Below are 21,814 nucleotides of genomic sequence, written 5' to 3'. Positions count from 1 at the left end.
ACATTAAAAAAAAAGGGATCCTTTTTTTTTTTTTTAATGGTATTCAATGGAAAAACGGATTAAAACGGATGCACACACCCATTCGTTTTTTCCATTTGCAAAAACGGATGAAAAAACCGTAGTGTGAACATTAGGTTTCATTAGGTCCAGACCTAAAATCATCAGGTGTGCATCACTATGAGTAATATTGATGTGCGGATGTGTGTAAAACAAATAATAAAATAAACTCCTACGCACCTCTCTATGCTCCCTAATGTCCTGCTAGCTTCGGCCCGTTCCTGTCACGGGGATTGGCTGAGCGGCCTGACTTCACACAGTGCCAGGAGTGGGCCGAAACTAGCACATCAGGGAGCGTGAAGAGGTATGTAGGAGGTTTTTTTTTTTCCAAGGGCTGCATGGACATCACTAACGATGTCCATGCTGCACGATTATCGAGCAGTGTATGGGCTCAGTAATCTAGAAGATCAACGATCACAGAAAGTCATCAAGCCGTGTAATAGGGCCCTTACTCTTATTTATAGTCTATGAAACGTAATTAGAGAAGTATATATGTTTTTGTCCATCTGTATCATTCACTGTTGGGTTAGATATGGCCGACCCATTGTGCTGCGACTAGAGATGAGCTTGACACGAGCATGCTCTGGTCAGATCATTCGGAATACCGGTGGCTGAAGAAGTTGGCCTATGGCTGTATCTATGTTTTCCTGGACTCCCTAGGACGGCCAAACAATCAGACTCAAGCATGCTTGTATTGCGTGCATCTCTACCTGAGACTTGTAGTTCTACAGTAGCTGGAGAATCTCGTGTAAGGATTCAGGCAACCAAAAATTCCGCAGCTTGATCGACAGTTGTGCAAAGAATTTTTGTTAAAAAATAAAATTCTAATACTTGCTGGTAATTCGCAGCGTTTCCACAACGGTCCACAGAGCATCATCCATGGGTGGTCTGCAGTTACGGGCCGTGAGGCCAATAGTAGTCTAGGAGCCCAGTGCGGTGGGTAAACGCACAGACTGCAGAACCATGTGCATTGGACTATATACAATGGGTCCTATACTGTCCGCAATTGTGGACAAAGCATTATGGCAGTGTGCAAGGAGTGCAGGCATGTGTTCAGATTCACGCAAGCACAAGCTAGGCCCTATAAGATGGGCCGAGGGCGTCTGTAAACGAGAGCTGATCTTATGATTGGGACTCTATTATACAAATCCTTCACAAGTCTCGGTCATTTGTTTAACCAGGTTGCATCAGCAGTAGATAGCTTGCTTGTGGGGCCCTTTATGGCAACCAACCATTGGCCACAGAAGCACCCGACAGCCGATCACCGGCCCCATTACACTGGGTGATGTCACCCCATGTAAGTTTGTACCACTTTTGCGCTGTCTATTCAGGCCATTGAGTTTAATGGACTGAACATAGTCAACTAGCAACCCATTCGGCCAAACATATACATTTATTTTACGAGGCTGTAAAGGGACTGTCTATATACATCCACAATAAAGCCTGTCGTGACATTGGGGTGGCGCTCTCTCTGTCTGACAGCTGCAATGTGCACTGTGAACCCGGGGGCCACCCCGCAGCTGTCACACCAGGGTCCCGGAGACTCCAAACACCAGAGCCGTACCGAATGAGGCAGGAAATCTTCACCTGGAGACTTTTACGGCTGCGACTTTTACTGCCGTATCTCCTTCCCTCTAATCCAGAATCCAATAATCCGCTACAGAATTGCTGAAAAGTCGTGAATTTTTTAAGAAATTACGATCTGAAGTTTTAAGTGAGGCGAAAATCTGTAGATTTTCCCGACTATGGAAACGCCAGATTTGCGTATAATGGGGATGGTGTGTCATGTGAGGAAAAATGGCGTACGGCCACATGTACGAAAGCATTTCTGTCAGGAAGAGCTGCGCCATTTTCTGCGTCACATATAACAGTATAGAGAGGCGACCTCCATTGTGTTTCTGTACACATCAGCTCTTCCACGTCTCTTTCTCTCTCTGCCCCTTTCTTTGCCACTTCTTTCCCTATTTCTCCCCATTTTGTAGAACCCATTTTACAGCACCCCCCCCCCCCCTCCTTCCCGGTTGCTATGGCAGCCATGTTTCCTCTGCCGTTGCTGTGGCGGGAGAAAAGGTCGTCGCTAGGTCGTCTCCACAGCGACGGTGGCTGGGAGCCTCTGCTTGTCTGAGAGCGGGGATTGGCTGAGAGGGGGGAAGGGCTGGAAAGACAGGAAACGCTGCCTCCATTGAGCGTATGTGTTCAGGGTGAAGTCTTACACTTCTCTGTATTACCGGGTTGATCACCTGAAGTCGCACATTAGATGTTTTTTATGGGGGGCACAAGGGGTGTATCCAGGCCTTACCATATGCCGCACATTGTAAGAGCATTTATAGTAGAGCAGTGGTCTTCGAGGTATGACACTCCATCTGTTCTGGTACTACTACTCCTATCATGCTTCATGCTGGTTTTCTAGCAGTTGCAAAACTACAACTCCCAGCATACCCCGACAGCCGCAGTTGCAAAACTACAACTCCCAGCCTGCCCTGACACCTACTGGTTGAAGATCTACAACTGCGGCTGTCAGGGCATGCTGGGAGTTGTAGTTCTGACACCACCCACTGTCAGGGCATGCTGGGAGTTGTAGTTCTGACACCACCCACTGTCAGGGCATGCTGGGAGTTGTAGTTCTGACACCACCCACTGTCAGGGCATGCTGGGAGTTGTAGTTCTGAGACCACTCGCTGTCAGGGCATGCTGGGAGTTGTAGTTCTGAGACCACTCGCTGTCAGGGCATGCTAGGAGATGTATTTCTGCGACCATCAGAAACTTCTGGTTTCTAGTACAGCAACTGGAAATAGATTTTTTTGCCGTTTCTAATAAAATTCTTTAAGAAAATTTCTTTACATGGCAACGAATCGTGACGTGTGGGTGGACGATTTTTTATTTTATTTTTTAAAGACTTTGCTGTGACCCCCGGCAGCCATTGCATGCAGGGAGTTGTAGTTTGGCGACAGCTATAGAGCTGGGGGGGGTCAGAGGGCACACGTTTACAGCACACAACAATGTGGCAACTAGAGAAAGAAGTGAGAAGTGTGAATTTTCCCCATTTCCGATAAACCTTCATCATTGTAAAAATCTTTTTATACATTATAATGCAGAGGTAGTGAACCTTGGCCCTTCAGCTGTTGCAAAACTACAACTCCCATCATGCCTGGACAGCCAAAGCTTTAGCTTTGGCTGTCCAGGCATGATGGGAGTTGTAGTTTTGCAACAGCTGGAGAGCCAAGGTTCCCTACCCCATCATTATGTGAGTGATAATGTAAATGAACATTTAGATTCATTTAAATCAGAAAAAAAAACTGCAGTCCCAACGTGTCTGTTCTTCCCTATAGATAAGTCGTCATTCTCATCACGACTGACGAGTATTTTGAACTGAATTTCTTTTTCCCCTTAACAAAAATCGGGACTGTAAATTTCCCGCAGTTTGTCCATTACTTCCAAACATCGGCTGAATATTTTACAATGTGAACTGGGTGAATTAGTGCTGTGTCCTCGCTTGGTTTTATTGCTTTCTTGGCCTTCGCACATCCTGGATTCCTGGGTTTCGTGCCAGACACTTAATAAAAACACATAATTAAATCATCAGATTAAGTATTCCATATTAAATTTGTATTATTCCTTCAAAAACAACCACGAGGCTCGGCGCATTGTGGTGCCGGAGGAGCTTTCCTCTCCCAGTCAGCAGTCTACAGGAGGATTGGAGTTACCTATAATCCCCTTTATACGATCCTAAGGACTACGTGGGCATAAGTCTGGGACCGCATGGACGGTGGAGGCGACGTCCTCCTCCTTATACACCGACACCAGTTTATATGTTGTGGGTGTTCGTGTAGTAACTTGTCTGCTTTATTACGCCCCTAAGTATTTCAGATACACCCACTATATGAAATCAGTCTAGGAACACACACGGCATTTGGTATATTCCTGGCTATTGTTATGTTCTTTGAGAAATCGCCCAAGTGTGACACCATCATTGTCTAACCTCCCTGCTCCTCAGATACACACAACACTCAGTCTCAGTTATACAACCTAAGGTGCCCATACAAATTAGACAAAAGTTCACAAAAATGGACAATTACGACCGTAATGATCATTGGGTCGTTTTAGTCAAATATTTTTTATAGACTCATCCAGTGTCGGACTGGAGTAATTGGGGCACACCAAAGGAAATGATCCTGGGGGCCCACCAATGAAGACTCAATGATAAACAACATGTCAGTCAGTGTTTGTGCAGGTTCTAAAGCTGGGGGCCCACCGGAGGATTGTCCGGTCCTCTGGTGGCCCAGTCCGACACTGGACTCATCAGTAGAGCGGAGAGGCTGAATTGTCCAGGTTTAGCAACATTCTCTGAACCCAAGTGCTCGGCATTTGACTCCTCGTGGCTGCAGAAGTTGGATGTAGCCCTAGGGAGTGCTGGAAAACAGCCTATGACTGTATCCATATTTTCCAGGCAGCCGTAGGGCGGCATCCAACTACTTCAGCTGCCGGGAGTCAAATGCCAAGTGTTCAGGCTCCGAATCCAAACATTTTGGCCTCTCCACTCAACACTAGCCTTCATATGAAAAGAAGCTGGCCATGTTTGAAGCTTTCAGCCAATAGTTGAAAGCAAGATCTGTCCTTCAAGGTGTAAGGAAAGTTCCCAGAAAGACCGTCCTTCCTTTCACTCTAAAAACAAATCTGTCTGCAAGACAATCGTTCAATCAATAGTTGTTCAACCATCAGCCTATGTAGTGGTGGCCATACGCATTTAACAGATATCGATGGTCGAGGTCGATGGTTGTACAACCGTCAAAAGAATAAGTGTTTTCATACGTGCACACGACGAGGAGCCGTCTTTCATCAGACAGCTACAATGATCATTTCTGGTTAGAGTTCACCCAATAAACCATCATTTTGGTTTTAATCAACTTTAATCCAACGTGTACAGGCCACTTTAGAAAGAAGTAGGTTGATGGTTGAGCAACATCTGGGTGAATCATCTTATGACACATTATATAGTTTTTAGTCTGTATTGGCCATTATAGTATATATAATATAGGATCAATGACAATGGGAAAAGGAAGAACAATGTGATCTTTCATCAACTATGAGGTGAAAATTTTAAACTGGGATGACTATTTTCGAGATGGTGACAGTCCGTCATTGATCGACTAAAACTATTTAATTTTATCCGATAATTGATCATGTGTTTGTATAGGTAACTTTATCCCACTCGTCGTGTCGTATGAGCCTATTGACATGCTACCAGTACATTAACCAATACTTTCTTCTTTCCAGGACTTAGCATCCGAAACAATCAGGAAGAAGAGCCTGTTGACCCTCAGTTGATGCGACTGGACAATATGTTGTTGGCAGAAGGTGTAGCGGGACCAGAAAAGGGAGGAGGATCCGCGGCAGCAGCTGCAGCAGCGGCAGCATCTGGTGGAGTCTCTCCGGATAACTCTATAGAACACTCGGACTACAGGAACAAACTTTCCCAAATCAGGCAAATTTATCATGCGGAGTTGGAGAAGTATGAGCAGGTGAGGTGGATGAAGACTATGAAGTGGCCATGCATAGAAGAGAGTAGGAGAAATTTGGGGGGAAGGTTTTTGAAAAATGTTTTTCCTCATTTTTCAGGCATGTAATGAGTTCACCACACACGTCATGAACCTTTTAAGGGAACAGAGCCGAACCAGACCTATTTCCCCCAAAGAGATCGAGAGGATGGTTGGGATTATCCACAGGAAGTTTAGTTCAATCCAAATGCAGCTCAAGCAGTCAACGTGTGAAGCAGTCATGATCCTTCGCTCTCGGTTCCTGGATGCAAGGTAAGTGTCGGGCCTTGGTGGGGGGTAGGAATTTCAAAGATTTGGACTTTATTCTGAAGGATTTGGGGCTGGTTTTCTTGCCGATATTCATGTAAGTGATACAAATATTTTTTTTGAATTTTAGACGAAAAAGGAGGAATTTTAGCAAACAGGCAACAGAGGTCCTCAACGAGTACTTCTACTCACACCTCAGTAACCCCTACCCTAGTGAAGAGGCTAAAGAGGAACTTGCAAAGAAGTGCGGCATCACTGTATCACAGGTAAATAATGCAATGGTTACATATAGGACAACTTAGTCATTGGCCATTTCCTTGGTAAATACTACGAATTTGATACTTTTTCTCGTCTTCCAAATAGTTATATTGACCAATGCACAACACATACAGCTTCAGAATTCAGAATATATGCATGTGTACCATGTTTCCATTTTACAGGTGTCTAATTGGTTTGGGAATAAAAGAATTAGGTACAAGAAAAACATTGGAAAGTTCCAAGAGGAGGCCAACATTTACGCAGTGAAGACAGCAGTCAGTGTAACGCAGGGAGGCCACAGTGGAGCCAATTCTCCAACAACACCAACATCTGCCGGTAGGTTGCCCTCCATGTTTCTGGGCAATTTTGGGGATCATTCTATAATTGTGTACTCCAAGAGCTTCCAAGTAAAATGTTATTAGGGAAAACACGCTCTATAAAATAGATCTACACCTGGGTGGATAGTTAACTGAGCCGTAACTTTAGGCTGCAGTCCCATCTAACTACTGTTCTTTGTTCCTTCTCAATTCTCTGCTTTTCCATTCTGTCATTTCCGTCCAATTTCTTCTTCCTGCAAATTCTTTCCAAACCATATCCCCTTGGATAACTGAACCTCTTTCCACCCCTAATGGTCTGGTCTTAAACCTGAACACAACACACATATGTCAACACTGTCTACACCAACACTTTATCGGCTGTTCACCTCTCAAACATCATCCCTACATTTGTCATTGACTCTCAATTCTATATCATAATCCATAACCCAAAATTCTGTCTGTTACTTCATCCCAACCTTCATTTGCCTTCACCTTGGACCTTCTTATACCATATAAATTTATCCATGATTCATTTTATGCTAAATCTCCACCCCCTTCCTTCCTCTCTGGTCTGTCTTACTCCACCACTGTGCTTCTTCGATCTCCTATATTTTCTCCTCTATCTCGTTCTTCTCTCAGGTTCTGGTGGCTCATTCAACTTGTCTGGATCTAATGACATGTTCATGGCGATGCAGGGCTTAAACGGGGATTCTTACCCCCCCTCACAGGTCAGTGTTAGGTCCCCTTAACTGCTTTTATTATTTTCGTTTGTGTTTTCATTGCTCTATACATAATCTGCTCGGTATTCTCCATCATGTGCATTTCTTCTCATGTTTGTTATCCAGGTGTATTTTCCCATCACACTTTTTCACATTCTTCTTCACGTCTTATTTTACTTTTCTTCTTCTTGCGGAACTTTCAAATTCCCCTTAACCTGTGACATTTTATTTTCCCCCCAAGGTGGAGTCCTTGCGCCACACGATGGGCCCTGGTTACAGTGACAGTTTATCAGCAAATCAAATGTACAGCCCTCGGGAGATTCGGGTAAGAGGCCTTACACCATCTTTCAGGACTACATATTATGTATGTATGTTAACTTCTGTATTTACATCTTTTTTTTTTCTCCATTTCAGGCCAATGGAGGATGGCAAGAGGCCGTCACCCCCTCCTCTGTCACTTCCCCAACAGAAGGACCAGGCAGTGTACACTCCGACACTTCTAACTGAGCACTCTCCTCCTCTCTATGCTTCTCCCCTATCACCCCTTCAACAAACTATGGTCTGTCCATGAACTGAACTCTGTAACTTAGGTCTAAACGGGAAAGAGAGTGTGGGACCTCTCTTACCGTCCTCTCCTACTTTGACCCAAGCGTCCTCTCACCACTTTGTTGAAATGGGCAACATTTCCACGGGCATGGTCCAGTAAAGAGCTGGCTGGGCAACCCCATGAGGACATTATCTTGGAAACTGAGAGCTAAAGTAGGAAAGTACTCTTGATGAAAAAGTACTTTCGTCTTTCAACACACAAAATAGATGTTGGTTCATCCCTTTGAGCATTAAGGATAGTCAAGAAGACTAAAGCTTATCACACTAATGGAAGATGATGACTTTCTGTTTCCCAAAGGAAGTGGACATTCAAATATTATCTTGCTTAGAAGGTACCTGCCACTTACACTGCTTGGTGGAACAATATGAATGTATTATATAACCATATCTTCATGGGCTGGAAGAAATAAAAAAATATATAAAAAAAAATGGGTAGGTGGTGGGGGCATCCAGTCCCGATAAAGAGGAGGTGGAAGAGGGGAGTTGCCAGTAGAGGACATCAAAGCAAAAGAGTGGATTAAAGAGGGAAATGACACAGGTTACAAAACGGGGCAAACCTAAGAGACAAAAAGGATTAAACAAAAGTGAGGGAAGGAGATAGTGTGGAGAAGCAAAACGAGGAGGAGCAACGCGAATACAGGCATCACAAAAAATACAGAAAAAAAAATCTGAAAATACTAAAGAGCTACAAAGAGGAGGGAAAGCAAAAAGTAAACAAGACTTTAGTTCTCCTCACTCCTTCCCTCCAGAGTCTACCCAGAATCCTTTGAGGCTCAGCCAATCAAAGAACAGCGTTATTACCTCATAGCGGCTCACATAACCAATAGAGAAGACTTTTTTCTTTTTTTTTTTTTCTGAGTTTTCTTTTTGTTCACGCGTTCGCAAGTTTGACTACCTCCAAAGGGAAAAAATAAAATTATATATATCTCTCACGTCTGCACGGGGGGGTTGGCAGTGAGGTGTGTGAGAATTGTGTCTCCCTCTTATCCCCTACACTCCCCCCATATTTTTTTTCTATTTTTGGGGTGCTGGGATATGAATATGGTTGGTTTTAGAAAATTTTGTGTTTTTTGGGGGGCGGGGGGGAGGGATGTCTTATTTTTCATATTGCTTTTGGAGAAAAAGTTACAGAACTGGAGAGGGGGGAGTATATGTGTGTTGGTGTACATATCTAAATAAAAAACATTGGTGGGTATGCATGGGTGTGAGTGAATGCTCTCGGGTGAGTGCACACTTGTGTAGACAGAACATGGGGATGGGATGACTGTTGGTACTAGGCTGATAGAGTTTAGGTAGCAGGAGAACATTTATGAAACTACTGGGTTTGAGAGACATGCTGTGACCTATGAAATGATGGCACTTTTTGGGCACCACTTTTCATAACTTGCCCCCTATTGGTGGCTTACAGATACTTTAATTCAGACATCAGCATATTAATTCTTCTCAGGGAGATATTACAGTATTTCTTAACTGGCCACGGACGCCGAGAGCAATCTTCCACCAATGACATACCAGGGTGAATGGACGGAGGGTGGTAGACCACATCCAGGAACCTCGGAAGGGGAAATCAGGTTAAAATCCCCATAGACATTTGATTTTTTTTGTGGCTCCTATCAAAATCATTTCCACCAATGACGAGGTGACTTTGGGCAGATACAGTGATTAGTCCAATGTAATATGTGCATGTAGCTATAACTGAAGGATCTGTCAGTATCACATTTTATGCATCATCCTGGAGGAACAAGTATATCACATTTTCCATCAATGTATAGGATGGCAACTTAAGGCCGATGATTGAGTGTGCTTCTACAACATTGGTCAATACAGGGGTTATTCCAGATATTTGAGTAAGAAGCAAAGTCCTTTTGACCTGATGTCACAACGTTGAGCTGTAGGGTTCATTGAACACTGTGTTGAAGCTGCCGATACACTGGTCACGTGGTGCCCATGAGGACAAGATGCTTAGTCATCTAAATACTGGACCATTCTTAGTGTTACGATGGGTTAACACGCCATTGGGGTCAGAAGCCCTCTTAGAGCCTTTGTTATTTTCCATTAGAGTATCTTGAGAACACAGAGAACTGATGTGGTCATTACAGAAGTCTAGGGACAACCTCGAGTTCACAACCAGAAGTTGGGTTGAAGCCATGGGTCCAAATAGTGGTTGGGTACACTTTGGTGACCATACATGGCCTTAGAGGGACTTTGGTCATCAATGGTTTCCCTAGGGCCAAATAGTAAGTACTCCCTTTAGAGTGCCTAAAGGATATCATTTCCATCATCACTCAGTGGCTTTTTTTTGAAGAGAGATACCCTACAGCGTGCGACTAGCCTTAGACAATCTGATGCCATTTAGATTTTAACCAATCCAGTTGTAGCTTTGCCTAGTTCCATATTGGACTAGTATCGCCTATATCCACTGTATCTACGTAGCTGTAGCATTAGGTAAGGACAGGGTATGATGTAGGCCTTCCGAAAATGTTCACGCTAATAAATCCTGCTTTTGCAACTAATAAATTGTACCTGGTACCCCCAAGGAATGGAGGCTTCCATTTTGTTGACCATACGACATGGATTCACTAGTATCCAGTGATGGTAAGAAATATTTATGACCCACAAGGTCCTTGCTGCTAGTGAATGGTCATTGATAATTGTCACGATATGGTGGTCTCCATTACTGTATAGGTGACCGATCGGGATCTCAGTATGAATCTGTGTGTATGTATATAGAGGGGCATATGTTGGTGTGCGTGTGTTTTGTAGGCTGAGCGTGTACGTACACACCACCCCCTCTCCCCCCTGTACTCTCGGCTCAGGCCCGGATTCTGGGCCGTAGGACGCTACGTTTAGGGGAGACATTGTGTTGAGTGTGTTATCATTATTACTTTCTGCTCCTCCCTGTATTTTTATTTTTTTTGGGGGGGTCTCTTCTTGGTTTCTTTCAATTGTTATTTTTGAGGGGTTTTTAGAATCAGAATTTTTTTTCTTTCACATTTATTAAAAGGAATCACTAAGAAAATGGTGTCCCTGTCTCCTCTGTTATTGCCTGAGCCCTCAGCACCGCACTCCCTGGACCTCGAGTCTTGGTATTTTTTTTATTTGAACTTTGTTACGATGTATCGCACAAGATCTTTTTTGTTTTCTTCCTTCTCTTCTGTCTATTTTTCACCCCCCCCCCCCCCCCCTCGCTTCCAGGCGCCTATTTTCTCCATCTCCGTCAGTCCCTCTGTTTATTCCTCTCCCGTACCCCCCCCCCCCCCCTCCTCCCTGTATCTTCTAATGATTTTAGAAATTGCCTCCCTGGTTTCCATGGCAACTGTCACTGTCTTTAGATTCCTTTGTATAAAAGCACCCCTCCCCTCCTATTAACCCCTTCAGAGCAGAAGACATGAACGTAGCAAGTCAGTGGAGCTCGACCTGTCTTACTGTATTTATTGTTGGCACTATGGAAGTGTGATGTGTACTATGTGCAAATAGTAATAGGTGATAGCAGAAGAGTCTAGAATCTGGATGATATAAAGAGTGGCAGCAAAAAAAACACCAAAAAAATGGGTAGATCAAGTACCTATTGCACTAAAGTTAGATATTGTGGCACCAGGCCCAATTCTGGGTATCTTTGCCCCAAATATACTGTAAATCCTATCCATCTTCCTTCTCAGGTTTTGTATTCCAGATGAATTTCCCATTCCGGTCACACACGACATAAGCTGCAGAGCTGTCGGCCTGCGGCCCGCTGGGACTTGCCCCCCATGCCCTCCATTAAATTTGATTAAAATCAATGAGATCAATATAAGACGTATTGGTAAATGCCGCTTTAATATTGACCACAGATGGCTGCAGCAGAGATTGATCAGGACCCAGCAGACGTGATAGTAATTGCTGCTGAAAGATGATTGAAGATGGCCGACCCCGGCCTGTGCGTGACCGCACCACCGAGCCCCCCGAGACATCAGAAGATGACTGCTGGTCACGGTGTCTTATTCCTATGTGTGGACAGAGCTGTGATCTCTTACCTATCTAGTCACCACAGTGTAATCTATGGAGCCTTGTATTGACATAGAGGTGAAGATTCCCCTCCGTACCTGTAATCGAATCATTGGGAGAAAATCCCTCCCCATAATTATTACTGTGTCGGACTGGGTACCTTGGGCCCACCAGGGAATATTTTATTCTAGGGGCCCACCCTACATACACCAGATATACCCAGCGCCAAACCTTTCACATTACTATAGCGACTTTGCACAGTGCTGTGTATGTGACCGGCAATGCTCGCTCACTGTTAGTAACTGGTCAGACACTCTATGCCAGGGATGGGGAACCTTTGGCCTTTCAGCTGTTGCAAAACTACAATTCCCATCATGCCTGGACAGTATGTGAAGCAGGAATGTTATAGCGCCTCTATATGGCCACTGATAGCATTGCAGCACTCATCTGTTGTAGAGGCCCATGGGAACTTCTGGGAGTTCTGAAAAACATGGAGAAAGCTATAGGTTGTATCCATATTAGAGATGAGCGAACCGGGTTCGGGTTTGAGTCGATCCGAACCCGAACGTTCGGCATTTGATTAGCCGGGGCTGCTGAACTTGGATAAAGCTCTAAGGTTGTCTAGAAAACATGGATACAGCCAATGACTATATCCATGATTTCCACATAGCCTTAGGGCTTTATCCAACTTCAGCAGCCACCGCTAATCAAATGCCGAAAGTTCGGGTTCAGATGGACTCCAGCACGCTCCAGGTTCGCTCATCTCTAATCCCTATTTTCCAGGCAACAGGAGTCAAATGCAGAGTGTTCAGGTACAGACAAACCTGAATGTTTTGCAAGTTCACTTATCACTAGGACACTGTCTTTTATTACTAGAGATCATGGGGAATTTTCAGGTTCAATCGAACTCGAACCTTCGTCATTTGATTCCCGATGCCTTCACGTTCCAGGGGGAAGGTGGAGACAGCCCGAGTACCGCCTGGAAAACAAGGATACAGCCTATTACCTAGGCTGTATCCCTGTTTTCCAGGCGGTACTCGGGCTGTCTCCACCTTCCCCGCGGAATGGGAAGGCAGCGGGAATCAAATGACGAAGGTTCGAGTTCGATTGAACCTAAAAAATTCCTGATGTTCAATCATCTCTATTTATTACAGCATGCAAGGCCTTGTCCTAACTTGCAAAGTTATCCAATATCCGATCTAAGATGTCTGATCATGGAGGGTCAGACTGCTGTGATCCTACTGCTCCATTGTAACAGGAGACTTGGGCCCCAGCAGTCGGACCAAACACGATCAGATAGCTATTTCCTGTCCAGTGGAAATGGATAACTCTGCATAATGAGACAACCCATTTACACCGGCCATACACACTGAATAAATGTCGGCCAAACCCACCAGTAGACTGGATGACCATCTACTGTATAAGGAGGCCTCCTGACTGATGATGATGTTGTGGTAAAGAGGGATCGGGCTTGTTGGATTTTAAGTTCCTGATCTGGCTGTTCACAGGGAGATTGAGGAGTCTGGCAGCGGCTTACCTCCCCTATATTCAGAACCCATGCACAGACTGGTCACATCATATGCCCCCTATACTGTACCTGCACCACCAGCACTCGTGCATTAGACAACCCAGAGCAATCACTTCCCCAGTAACACCCCAGGCATGTGTGACAAGCGACACCATGTGAACCTGGCCAAAAGGTCCTGCCTGCCGTGTAACATTTGGGTTTCCTCTCTGCATTAGAAGCTTGTGGCTGTCACGGTTATAGTGTTATATATTACACTCTTGTTATATGTAGACGATTTTGCTTTCATTCTCCAGATTATAATCGGTTTTACGGCACCATTAATTCTAGGGCACTAATACTCTGGAGGACCTGCCCAGCATTACATAGCCAATGCATTGACTTAAATGGCCAGTATTGAATTATTATAGGTCCAGGGCCCATGGCCACCAAAACAGACTTATACTTTCAGTGGTGTATTGTCTCCTGGCTAGTGGCTACAGTTCTGCCATGATTTGCGCAAAATTGCGGTAAGAAGCAGTGGGTTTTTTTGTCAATCAGGGCACAAATGCAACCAGGAGACAGTTCAGTAACATTATAGTATATACTGAAGAACCTTATCATGTGACTATGATGTCACATCAGGTGCTGGGGGCAGGGGTATAGAGGGTGACCAGTCTGGGGTAGGGGTAGGAGGATAGAGGGTGACCAGTCCGGGGTGGGGGGCAGGAGGATACAGGGTGACCAGTCTGGGGTGGGAGAAAGAGGTTAGAGGGTGACCAGTCTGGGGTGGGGGCAGGATGATACAGGGTGACCAGTCTGCGGTGGGGGGCAGGAGAATATAGGGTGACCAGTCTGGGGTGGGGGGCAGGAGGATACAGGGTGACCAGTCTGGGGTGGGGGCAGGAGGTTAGAGTGTGACCAGTCCAGGGTGGGGGGCAGGAGGATACAGGGTGACCAGTCGGGGGTGGGGGGCAGGAGGATACAGGGTGACCAGTCTGGAGTGGGGGGCAGGAGGATACAGGGTGACCAGTCTGGGGTGGGGGCAGGAGAATACAGGGTGACCAGTTTGGGGTGGGGGCAGGAGGATACAGGGTGACCAGTCTGGAGTGGGGGCAGGAGAATATAGGGTGACCAGTTTGGGGTGGGGGGCAGGAGGATACAGGGTGACCAGTCTGGAGTGGGGGCAGGAGGTTAGAAGGTGACGAGTCTGGGGTGGGGGGCAGGAGGATATAGGGTGCCCAGTCTGGGGTGGGGGCAGGAGGATACAGAGTAACGAGTCTGGAGTGGGGGCAGGAGGTTAGAGGGTGACGAGTCTGGGGTGGGGGGCAGGAGGATATAGGGTGACCAGTCTGGGGCAGAGACAGGAGGATATAGGGTGCCCAGTCTGGGGTGGGGGGCAGGAGGATATAGGGTGACCAGTCTGGGGAAGGGGGCAGGAGGATATAGGGTGCCCAGTCTGGGGCAGAGACAGGAGGATATAGGGTGCCCAGTCTGGGGTGGGGGCAGGAGGATACAGACTGACGAGTCTGGAGTGGAAGCAGGAGGATATGGGGTGGGGACAGGGGGATATAAAGTGACAATGATGCCTCTGTAAGGTATTTAGGCACCAAATTATTAAATGGAAGTAATTTAGAAAATGAAAGTGAGCACAGAGCTGCCATATAATCATTTTTCATAAAACTTTATAGCTACATGGTAAATATGACATTATCTATCCCGTACTATGAACACCATACTAGTGCTGCCATAGTTAAAATGAGGTGGGTGGCAAATATCCCGGGTCCTATGGTAACGTTAATCCGCCCCTGTAAATGGACACTGTGTAATACCTCTTTTCTCCTGTGGGAGCACTGCAGGGATATTTGTGTTCAGCCTATTATTACAGTGAGACTGTCTATAGTGAAGAACCCTTCTAAGAACAGGGATCTCCAGGACAAGGCCTACATATTGTTTAGAACAAAACATAATTTTTACCTTTTCTAAATGTATATTTTCAGGTCTGCAAGTATCTCCCAGCATGCATGCTGTAGCTGCGGCCTAGCTTGGATACACTACCGGAGACCATCCCTGTGTATATACTGTACAGTATGGCTCCATACGTATGTCAGCCATAGGAGATGTGTCTGGATGAGGCACCTGGGACCGCTCCTCTCTATAGCTCTAAGGGGACCTCTCTTTCCTGGCACCTAACAGCTTTCTAATGAATACTAATTATTGCAGGAATTCGTCATCACTGGCCCTCTAATTGCATTTTAATTAGGCATGTTAATGAGTCTAATTAGCAGCAGATAGCACTGACACCAAGTGAGAGCAGGAAGTGATGAGAGGGGCTGCCATGACAGGGATGGTAATGATGGCAAATATTTCCCGCTATCATACATGTCACACGTTCCTGTATAGAACATAGGTATTAACTGTTTCCTGGCGTCCAACCTGTGTGGCTCCCGCTGGTGCAAAACTACAACTCCCAGCATGCCCTGCCCTGTGCATTCTATTGTCCAGGCATGCTGGGAGTTGTAGTCCTGCCCCAGCTGGAGAGCCTGAGGTGGCAGCCACTGATGCAGATGCTATAGGTTCCTGCATCGCCTCCGTCTCGGTAAACACACATGCATATTTAACGGGATTTATTTACATAAATTACAATACGCCGCTGGAGATTTACATTCCGGTAAATATATTTATAATTGCGCGGATCCATATATTTCCATACATACATGGGTAATGTGCAGAGTGTGCTACACACGGCCAGGAGTATGAAAACATAGCAAAAAAAAAAAAAAAACAGACCAGCACCACATCTGTCCTCAGGCTGGTAGTGGTATTACAACTTGGCCCTATTCACTTCAATGGAGAGCAGCTGCAATACCAAACTCAACCTCAGAACAGGTGTGACGCTGTTTCTGAAAAAAGCAGCTGGATATCTCTTTACAAAGTGAAAACTAATAAGGCTGCCATAACACCGCTCACCCAGCTTCCCTAGAACCCTGAAAGGCACATCTGCTTAGTTATGCACTGTGCTTTTGCCATTCAGGGGTCAGGAGAGCTGGATAACAATCATCATGTCTATAGGAGTGACCTCAGAACATCCACAATGGTTGTCACTCCCTTCTGGACCTCAGTGGCTCTCTGCACCTACATTTGCCGTTCAGAGGTTTGGGAGAGCTGGATAACCTGTCCGTAATGACTGCTCCCACCAGGGTTGTCACTCAGCTTTGCTAGACCCCTGAAAGGTGAATCAGCTCAGTTATGCAGCAATACATGACGTATCAACGTGCAAGAGTCCAGTGACAGCCAATTGCTGGATTCCCCTTTGTCGGTCCCGGCCATCTCGTGGCTACCATCCGCTGGCTGTGACAACCAAATATCAGCAAACATTGTGCACTTGTTAGTTGCTAGGGATTATGCCGTGTGACTGTATAGATTCCATGAATGTCTCAGCCCATGGCCGTCTCCATTGTGTGTAGGTGGCAAATACCTTTGATGGCTCTCCCCACCTATAGGTGACGGCTTCTGGTTCTTCTGGTTTTTCCTTTTCAGGACAAATCCTCAGTGCAAGGCCCAATGCCGATTGCATGCAGAAAAATTCCTTTAATCCACCATTCAATAATCCGGAAATTCAGAACAGGGCAGTTTGTTGCCCATCAGGTGTAATACTAAAGGCAGCCATATACATGAATGTTCCCTCCATACACATGAGCACTCAGCCGACAGCTGAGCCCCCGATCCCCCCTTATACACAAATGTTCAGTCGACGACCATCTCCCTAATACCTCCATATACATGAGCACTCAGCCGATAACCATCTCCCCATACACATGAATATCCAGCCGATAGCTAACCACCCCAAACCCTCCATATACATGAGTGTTCAGCCGATGGCCATCTCCCCATACACATGAATATCCAGCCGATAGCTAACCACCCCAAACCCTCCATATACATGAGTGTTCAGCCGATGGCCATCTCCCCATACACATGAATATCCAGCCGATAGCTAACAACCCCAAACCCTCCATATACATGAGTGTTCAGCCGATGGCCATCTCCCAGATACCTCCACACATATCAACATCATTCCGATAGCTAACCCTCCCAATCCCCTCCATATACATGAATGTTCAGCCAATAGCCATCTCTCCCAATCACCCCACATACATGAATGTTTAGAGCCTTACTACACCAACAGATGTACCGGACAGATTTTTGCAGCCAAAGCCAGGAACAGACTATAAAGAGAGAACATGTCATAAAGGAAACACTGAGATCTCTTCTCTTTTCAAATCCATTCCATATCTGTTAGTGTAATAGGGCCAACAGCCATCTCTCCCGATCCCGATACATGAACATTCCCTCCATGCACATGGCTAAGATGATGAGATGACGCGCCCCCCCCCCCCCCCGGGAACTCGCTACCCCGACACATCCGGCTCTCCTCCACCATCAAGTCCTTCCAAAGTAACCTGAAAACCCATCTCTTCAAACTAGGCTCCAACCTACAATAACTCTGCATCACACTTGACTGGCTGCACTTTACCTCCTGTTTCTCTCCCCGTACCTTCTAGAGTCTAATGGTCCTTTTACATGGAACGATTATCGTTCGAATTTGCACGATAACGATCGAATTCAAATGAAAATCGTTCCATGTAAACACATCGAACAATCAAACAACGAGTGAGAAATCGTTCAATTTCATCTTTCAACATGATCTAAAATCGTCGTTGATCGTTCGCAAAAAATTCCCAGATCGTTCAGTGTAAACATTCTATCAACGATTTCACCTATGTGTGAGATAGGCTTAAGCGATCGCAAAACGATTTTTCCGTACGATGTATCGTTCCGTCTAAACGCTGATTGTTATAAAAAACACATTGTTCATTCAAAATCGTTAAATCGTGCAAATTATCGCTCAGTCTAAAAGGACCATAAGCCCTTACGGGCAGGGTCCTCTTCCCCCTTGTACCAGTCGGCCATCTGCCTTCATGTAATGTGTTTTTATCTTGTATTGTTCCTGTTTGTTACCCCTATCTATTGTATAGCGCTCTGGAATTAAGGGCGCTTTATAAATAAATAATAATAATCCCCCCTATACAGACAATTATCCAGCCATCTCCCAGATATCTCCATACACATGAACACCCATCTGATAGCTAACCCTACCAATCCCCCCATATACATTAAAGGGGTAGTGTGGCGCTTAACATTTATTCACAAAATAACACACATTACAAAGTTATACAACTTTGTAATGTATGTTATGTATGTGAATGGCCCCCTTCCCCGAGTTCCCCCCCCCCCCACGCCGGTGTAGCCGGAAGTGTGGTGCATTATACTTACCGCATTCAGACCACTCGGCCCCCCTCTGCCGCGTCATCAGCCGCGATTGGCTGGGCACAGTTACGCTCAGCCAATCGCGGCTGAGCAGCTGATGACGCGCCAAAGGGGGCTGAAGCCAAAACCTAGAGATTATCTGCAATAAGGACAGACACTGTATCATGGCTGCAACGCCTGGAGCTTGGGCAAACATGTGAGCATTGATGTGGATGATTACTTAGATCCACGATATATAACGTGTTGTTGTAGGAAGATAAGGAAGGATGCAGAGTAATGACCGGGAACATCAGGAATTACAGGATCTATCTTTTACATGAAAACTTTTTCAGAGGAGAGTCGGAGCAGAAATAAGGGGAAGAAGAGCACGGCACTAATGGTGCATTTACACAGAGAGATCTTTCTGACAGATTTTTGAAGCCAAAGCCAGGAACAGAGTATAAAACTGAGAACAGGTCATAAAGGAAAGACAGGGATCTATCCTTTTTTTTCAAATCCATTCCTGGCTTTGGCTTCAAAAATCTGTCAGATAAACCTGTCTGTGTAAAGGCACCCTAAGCCGAGTACTTCTGCCCCCTGGTTTGAGGCCTTTAAGCACATTACAAAAAAAAGAAACCATACAAGATCCTTGGTGTTAGAAAGGGAAACAAGGGGCTTGTATACTCCAGACCTGTGTTCCCCAGCCTGTGGCTTTCCAGCTGTTACAAAACTACAACTCCCAGCATGCACAGGATATCTTCAGCCAGCTTGTTCTTCATGCTATGTCCAATAGGTATATAAAAACTAGAAATGCCGTACATCTATGTGACAAGTAAAGGGCTTATCCAGCATTAGAAGAATTAAGGGGCTTTTTCCCCAAAAAAAACAGCACCACCCCCCTCCTCAGGTTGTGTGTGGTATTGCAACTTGGCTCTATTTAGTTCAATTAAACTGAACTGAAATAGTACGTACAAACTGAGGACGAGAGCGGCGCTGCTTTCTTGAAGGAAGCTGTCGTGTTTTCTCCTAAAGTATTAGCCCCCTTGTCATCTCCAACATGGGAAAACCTGAGCATTATGGCTACGTAAGGTTTACGGCTTTACAGCATGATACCTCAGGGAACCAGGCTACAATGCAGGATGAACCCTGTACACTGGTGTTCCCCAGCCCGTGACTCGCCGGCTGCTGCAATACTACAACTCCCAGCATTCCCTGATGGCTAAAGGCATAATAGTAGTTGGAGTTTTGCAACAGCCAGAGACGCATAGATTGGAGAACACTGCTATATACTCTCCGACAAGCAGCCGTAGACACGACGGTACATAGCATGGTATAATTGTACAACAGCGACGTAAAAGCACAGGAAGAAGGGGGGTCTATAGATCGGTTACAGTGTATGGCTGTGAGGCGAGGGCAGAGTATAACACACAGGAAGTGTTCCTACACATAGAGACGTCACACGCACCACAGCCGCCCTCCCCCCCCAACACTACGTTATGAGATCACAGAGGAGACCGGCTCAGTGCTGCCATCTGGTGGTAGAACCACACAGATCAGGACATGGCTGACGCTACAATGACAATACAATCCCTAGACCCCTCATCTGACCAGGGCCACAAGACTTGTCAATATTAGGGACAGACACAGGAATGGCTGCAGTGTGTGAATACAAGTCCAGATGAGAGAACCTCAAGCGTGCTCATATTTGTCTGTACCTGAGTGTGCCGCATGTGATTACCGGTGGCTGAAGAAGTTGGATGTAGCCCTAATGGTACTTTTACACGAAGCGATAATTCGCCCGATCGCACGATTAACGATCTTTTTTTTTTTTTAATGATCCGCATTTAGATGGAACAATACATCGTACGGAAAAATCGTTTTGCGATCGCTTAAGCCTATCTCACACATTGGTGAAATCGCTGAAAGACTGTTTACACGGAACGATCAGCGAATTTTTTGCGAACGATCAACAACTATTTGAGAACATATTGAAAGATCAAAATGAACGATTTCTCGCTCGTCGCTTGATCGTTTGCTGCGTTTACACGAACTATTATCGTTCGAATTCGATCGTTATCGTGCAAAAACGAACGATAAATCATTCCGTGTAAAAGGACCATAAGGCTGCCTGGAAAACATGGATCCTGCTGCACACTATATAACACAGAGTGAATGAGGACAGGTGGGGAAGATCAGACCCCAGCCCCATAACGTGATGATACATTCCCCTTAGACACACTTTCTGGGTAACACTTTACACTATTTTAGATTTTTTTTTTTTTTTTTGGTGTTGTTTTTTCCTCCATAGTAAATCATGTGTCATTTAATTCAATGATTCCTATTTGAAATACAATTAGTAAAATGAAAAAAGGCAACGAAAAGCCAACAACGTACAGTAACACAGAGTTAGGGCCCTATTACACGGGACGATTATCGTGCGAAAAATCGTTATATCATTTGCATTTAAACGATAATCATTCTGTGTGATTGCAGGCAACGTTCGTACGTGTAAACACAGCGAACGGTCAAACGACGAGCGAGAAATCGTTCATTTTGATCTTACAACATGTTCTTAAATAGTCGTTCGCAAAAAATTCGTAGATCGTTCCGTGTAAACAGTCGTTCACCGATTTAACCTATGTGTGAGATAGGCTTAAGCGATCGCAAAACGATTTTTCCGTACGATATATTGTTTCGTTTAAACGCTGATCGTTATTAAAAAAAAAATAAAAATAAAATAGTTACTTCAAAATCGTTAATGGTGCAACCGGGCGAATTATCGCCCCGTGTAAACGCAGCATTACAACCATCGTTCTGTGTAATATGGTGAACGATTTCAGGTTAACGATCAACAATCTCGTTTGTGTTCATTTATCGTTAGTTGTTTAAAAATCGCTCCGTGTAATAGAACACAGTGTTAAGCGGACTTGCTGAACTGTTCTGAACTTGAATGCTCAGCATCTGACCCCGGTGGCTGGAACTGTAGGCCTAGGCTGTATCCATGTTTTCCAGGTGCGACTCGGGCTGTCTCGATCTTCCCCACGGACCAGGCAGACAGCTGGACTTAAATGTTGATGGTTTGTATGAGCCCAAACCTGGGCCCAGCTCGATCATCTCTACTAGCCACCAAGAATTTAGAAGTCCTAGAAAAATCTCTTAAAATTTTTATATATTATATATATATATATATATATATATATATATATAAAATATATATATATATATAAAATATATATATATATATATAATATTTGGGGA

The 21,814-nt window shown here is 45.1% G+C and overlaps 1 protein-coding gene across 2 annotated transcripts in view; it reads left to right on the top strand.

Annotated features, from left to right (window-relative positions):
- The window catches only part of PBX2 (PBX homeobox 2), a 32,466-nt gene extending 21,697 nt beyond the window's left edge, over window positions 1-10,769 (top strand). The window contains exons 3-9 of one of the 2 annotated variants that reach the window (XM_069944264.1): window positions 5,332-5,576; window positions 5,674-5,864; window positions 5,989-6,124; window positions 6,299-6,452; window positions 7,073-7,161; window positions 7,394-7,477; window positions 7,567-10,769. In XM_069944264.1, coding sequence (XP_069800365.1) covers window positions 5,332-5,576; window positions 5,674-5,864; window positions 5,989-6,124; window positions 6,299-6,452; window positions 7,073-7,161; window positions 7,394-7,477; window positions 7,567-7,659 — 992 coding nt within the window. In that variant the 3' untranslated portion in view covers window positions 7,660-10,769. The remainder of the gene's footprint in view (window positions 1-5,331; window positions 5,577-5,673; window positions 5,865-5,988; window positions 6,125-6,298; window positions 6,453-7,072; window positions 7,162-7,393; window positions 7,478-7,566) is intronic. The other variant, XM_069944265.1, reaches the window with a different exon arrangement.
- Window positions 10,770-21,814: the final 11,045 nt, after the last annotated feature.

The sequence above is a fragment of the Dendropsophus ebraccatus genome, chromosome 10 (assembly GCF_027789765.1).
Source record: "Dendropsophus ebraccatus isolate aDenEbr1 chromosome 10, aDenEbr1.pat, whole genome shotgun sequence".
In the NCBI taxonomy this organism is placed as follows: domain Eukaryota; kingdom Metazoa; phylum Chordata; class Amphibia; order Anura; family Hylidae; genus Dendropsophus; species Dendropsophus ebraccatus.
The sequence above is the reverse complement of the archived record's forward strand: the minus strand, read 5'-3'. Positions and strand labels throughout refer to the sequence as shown.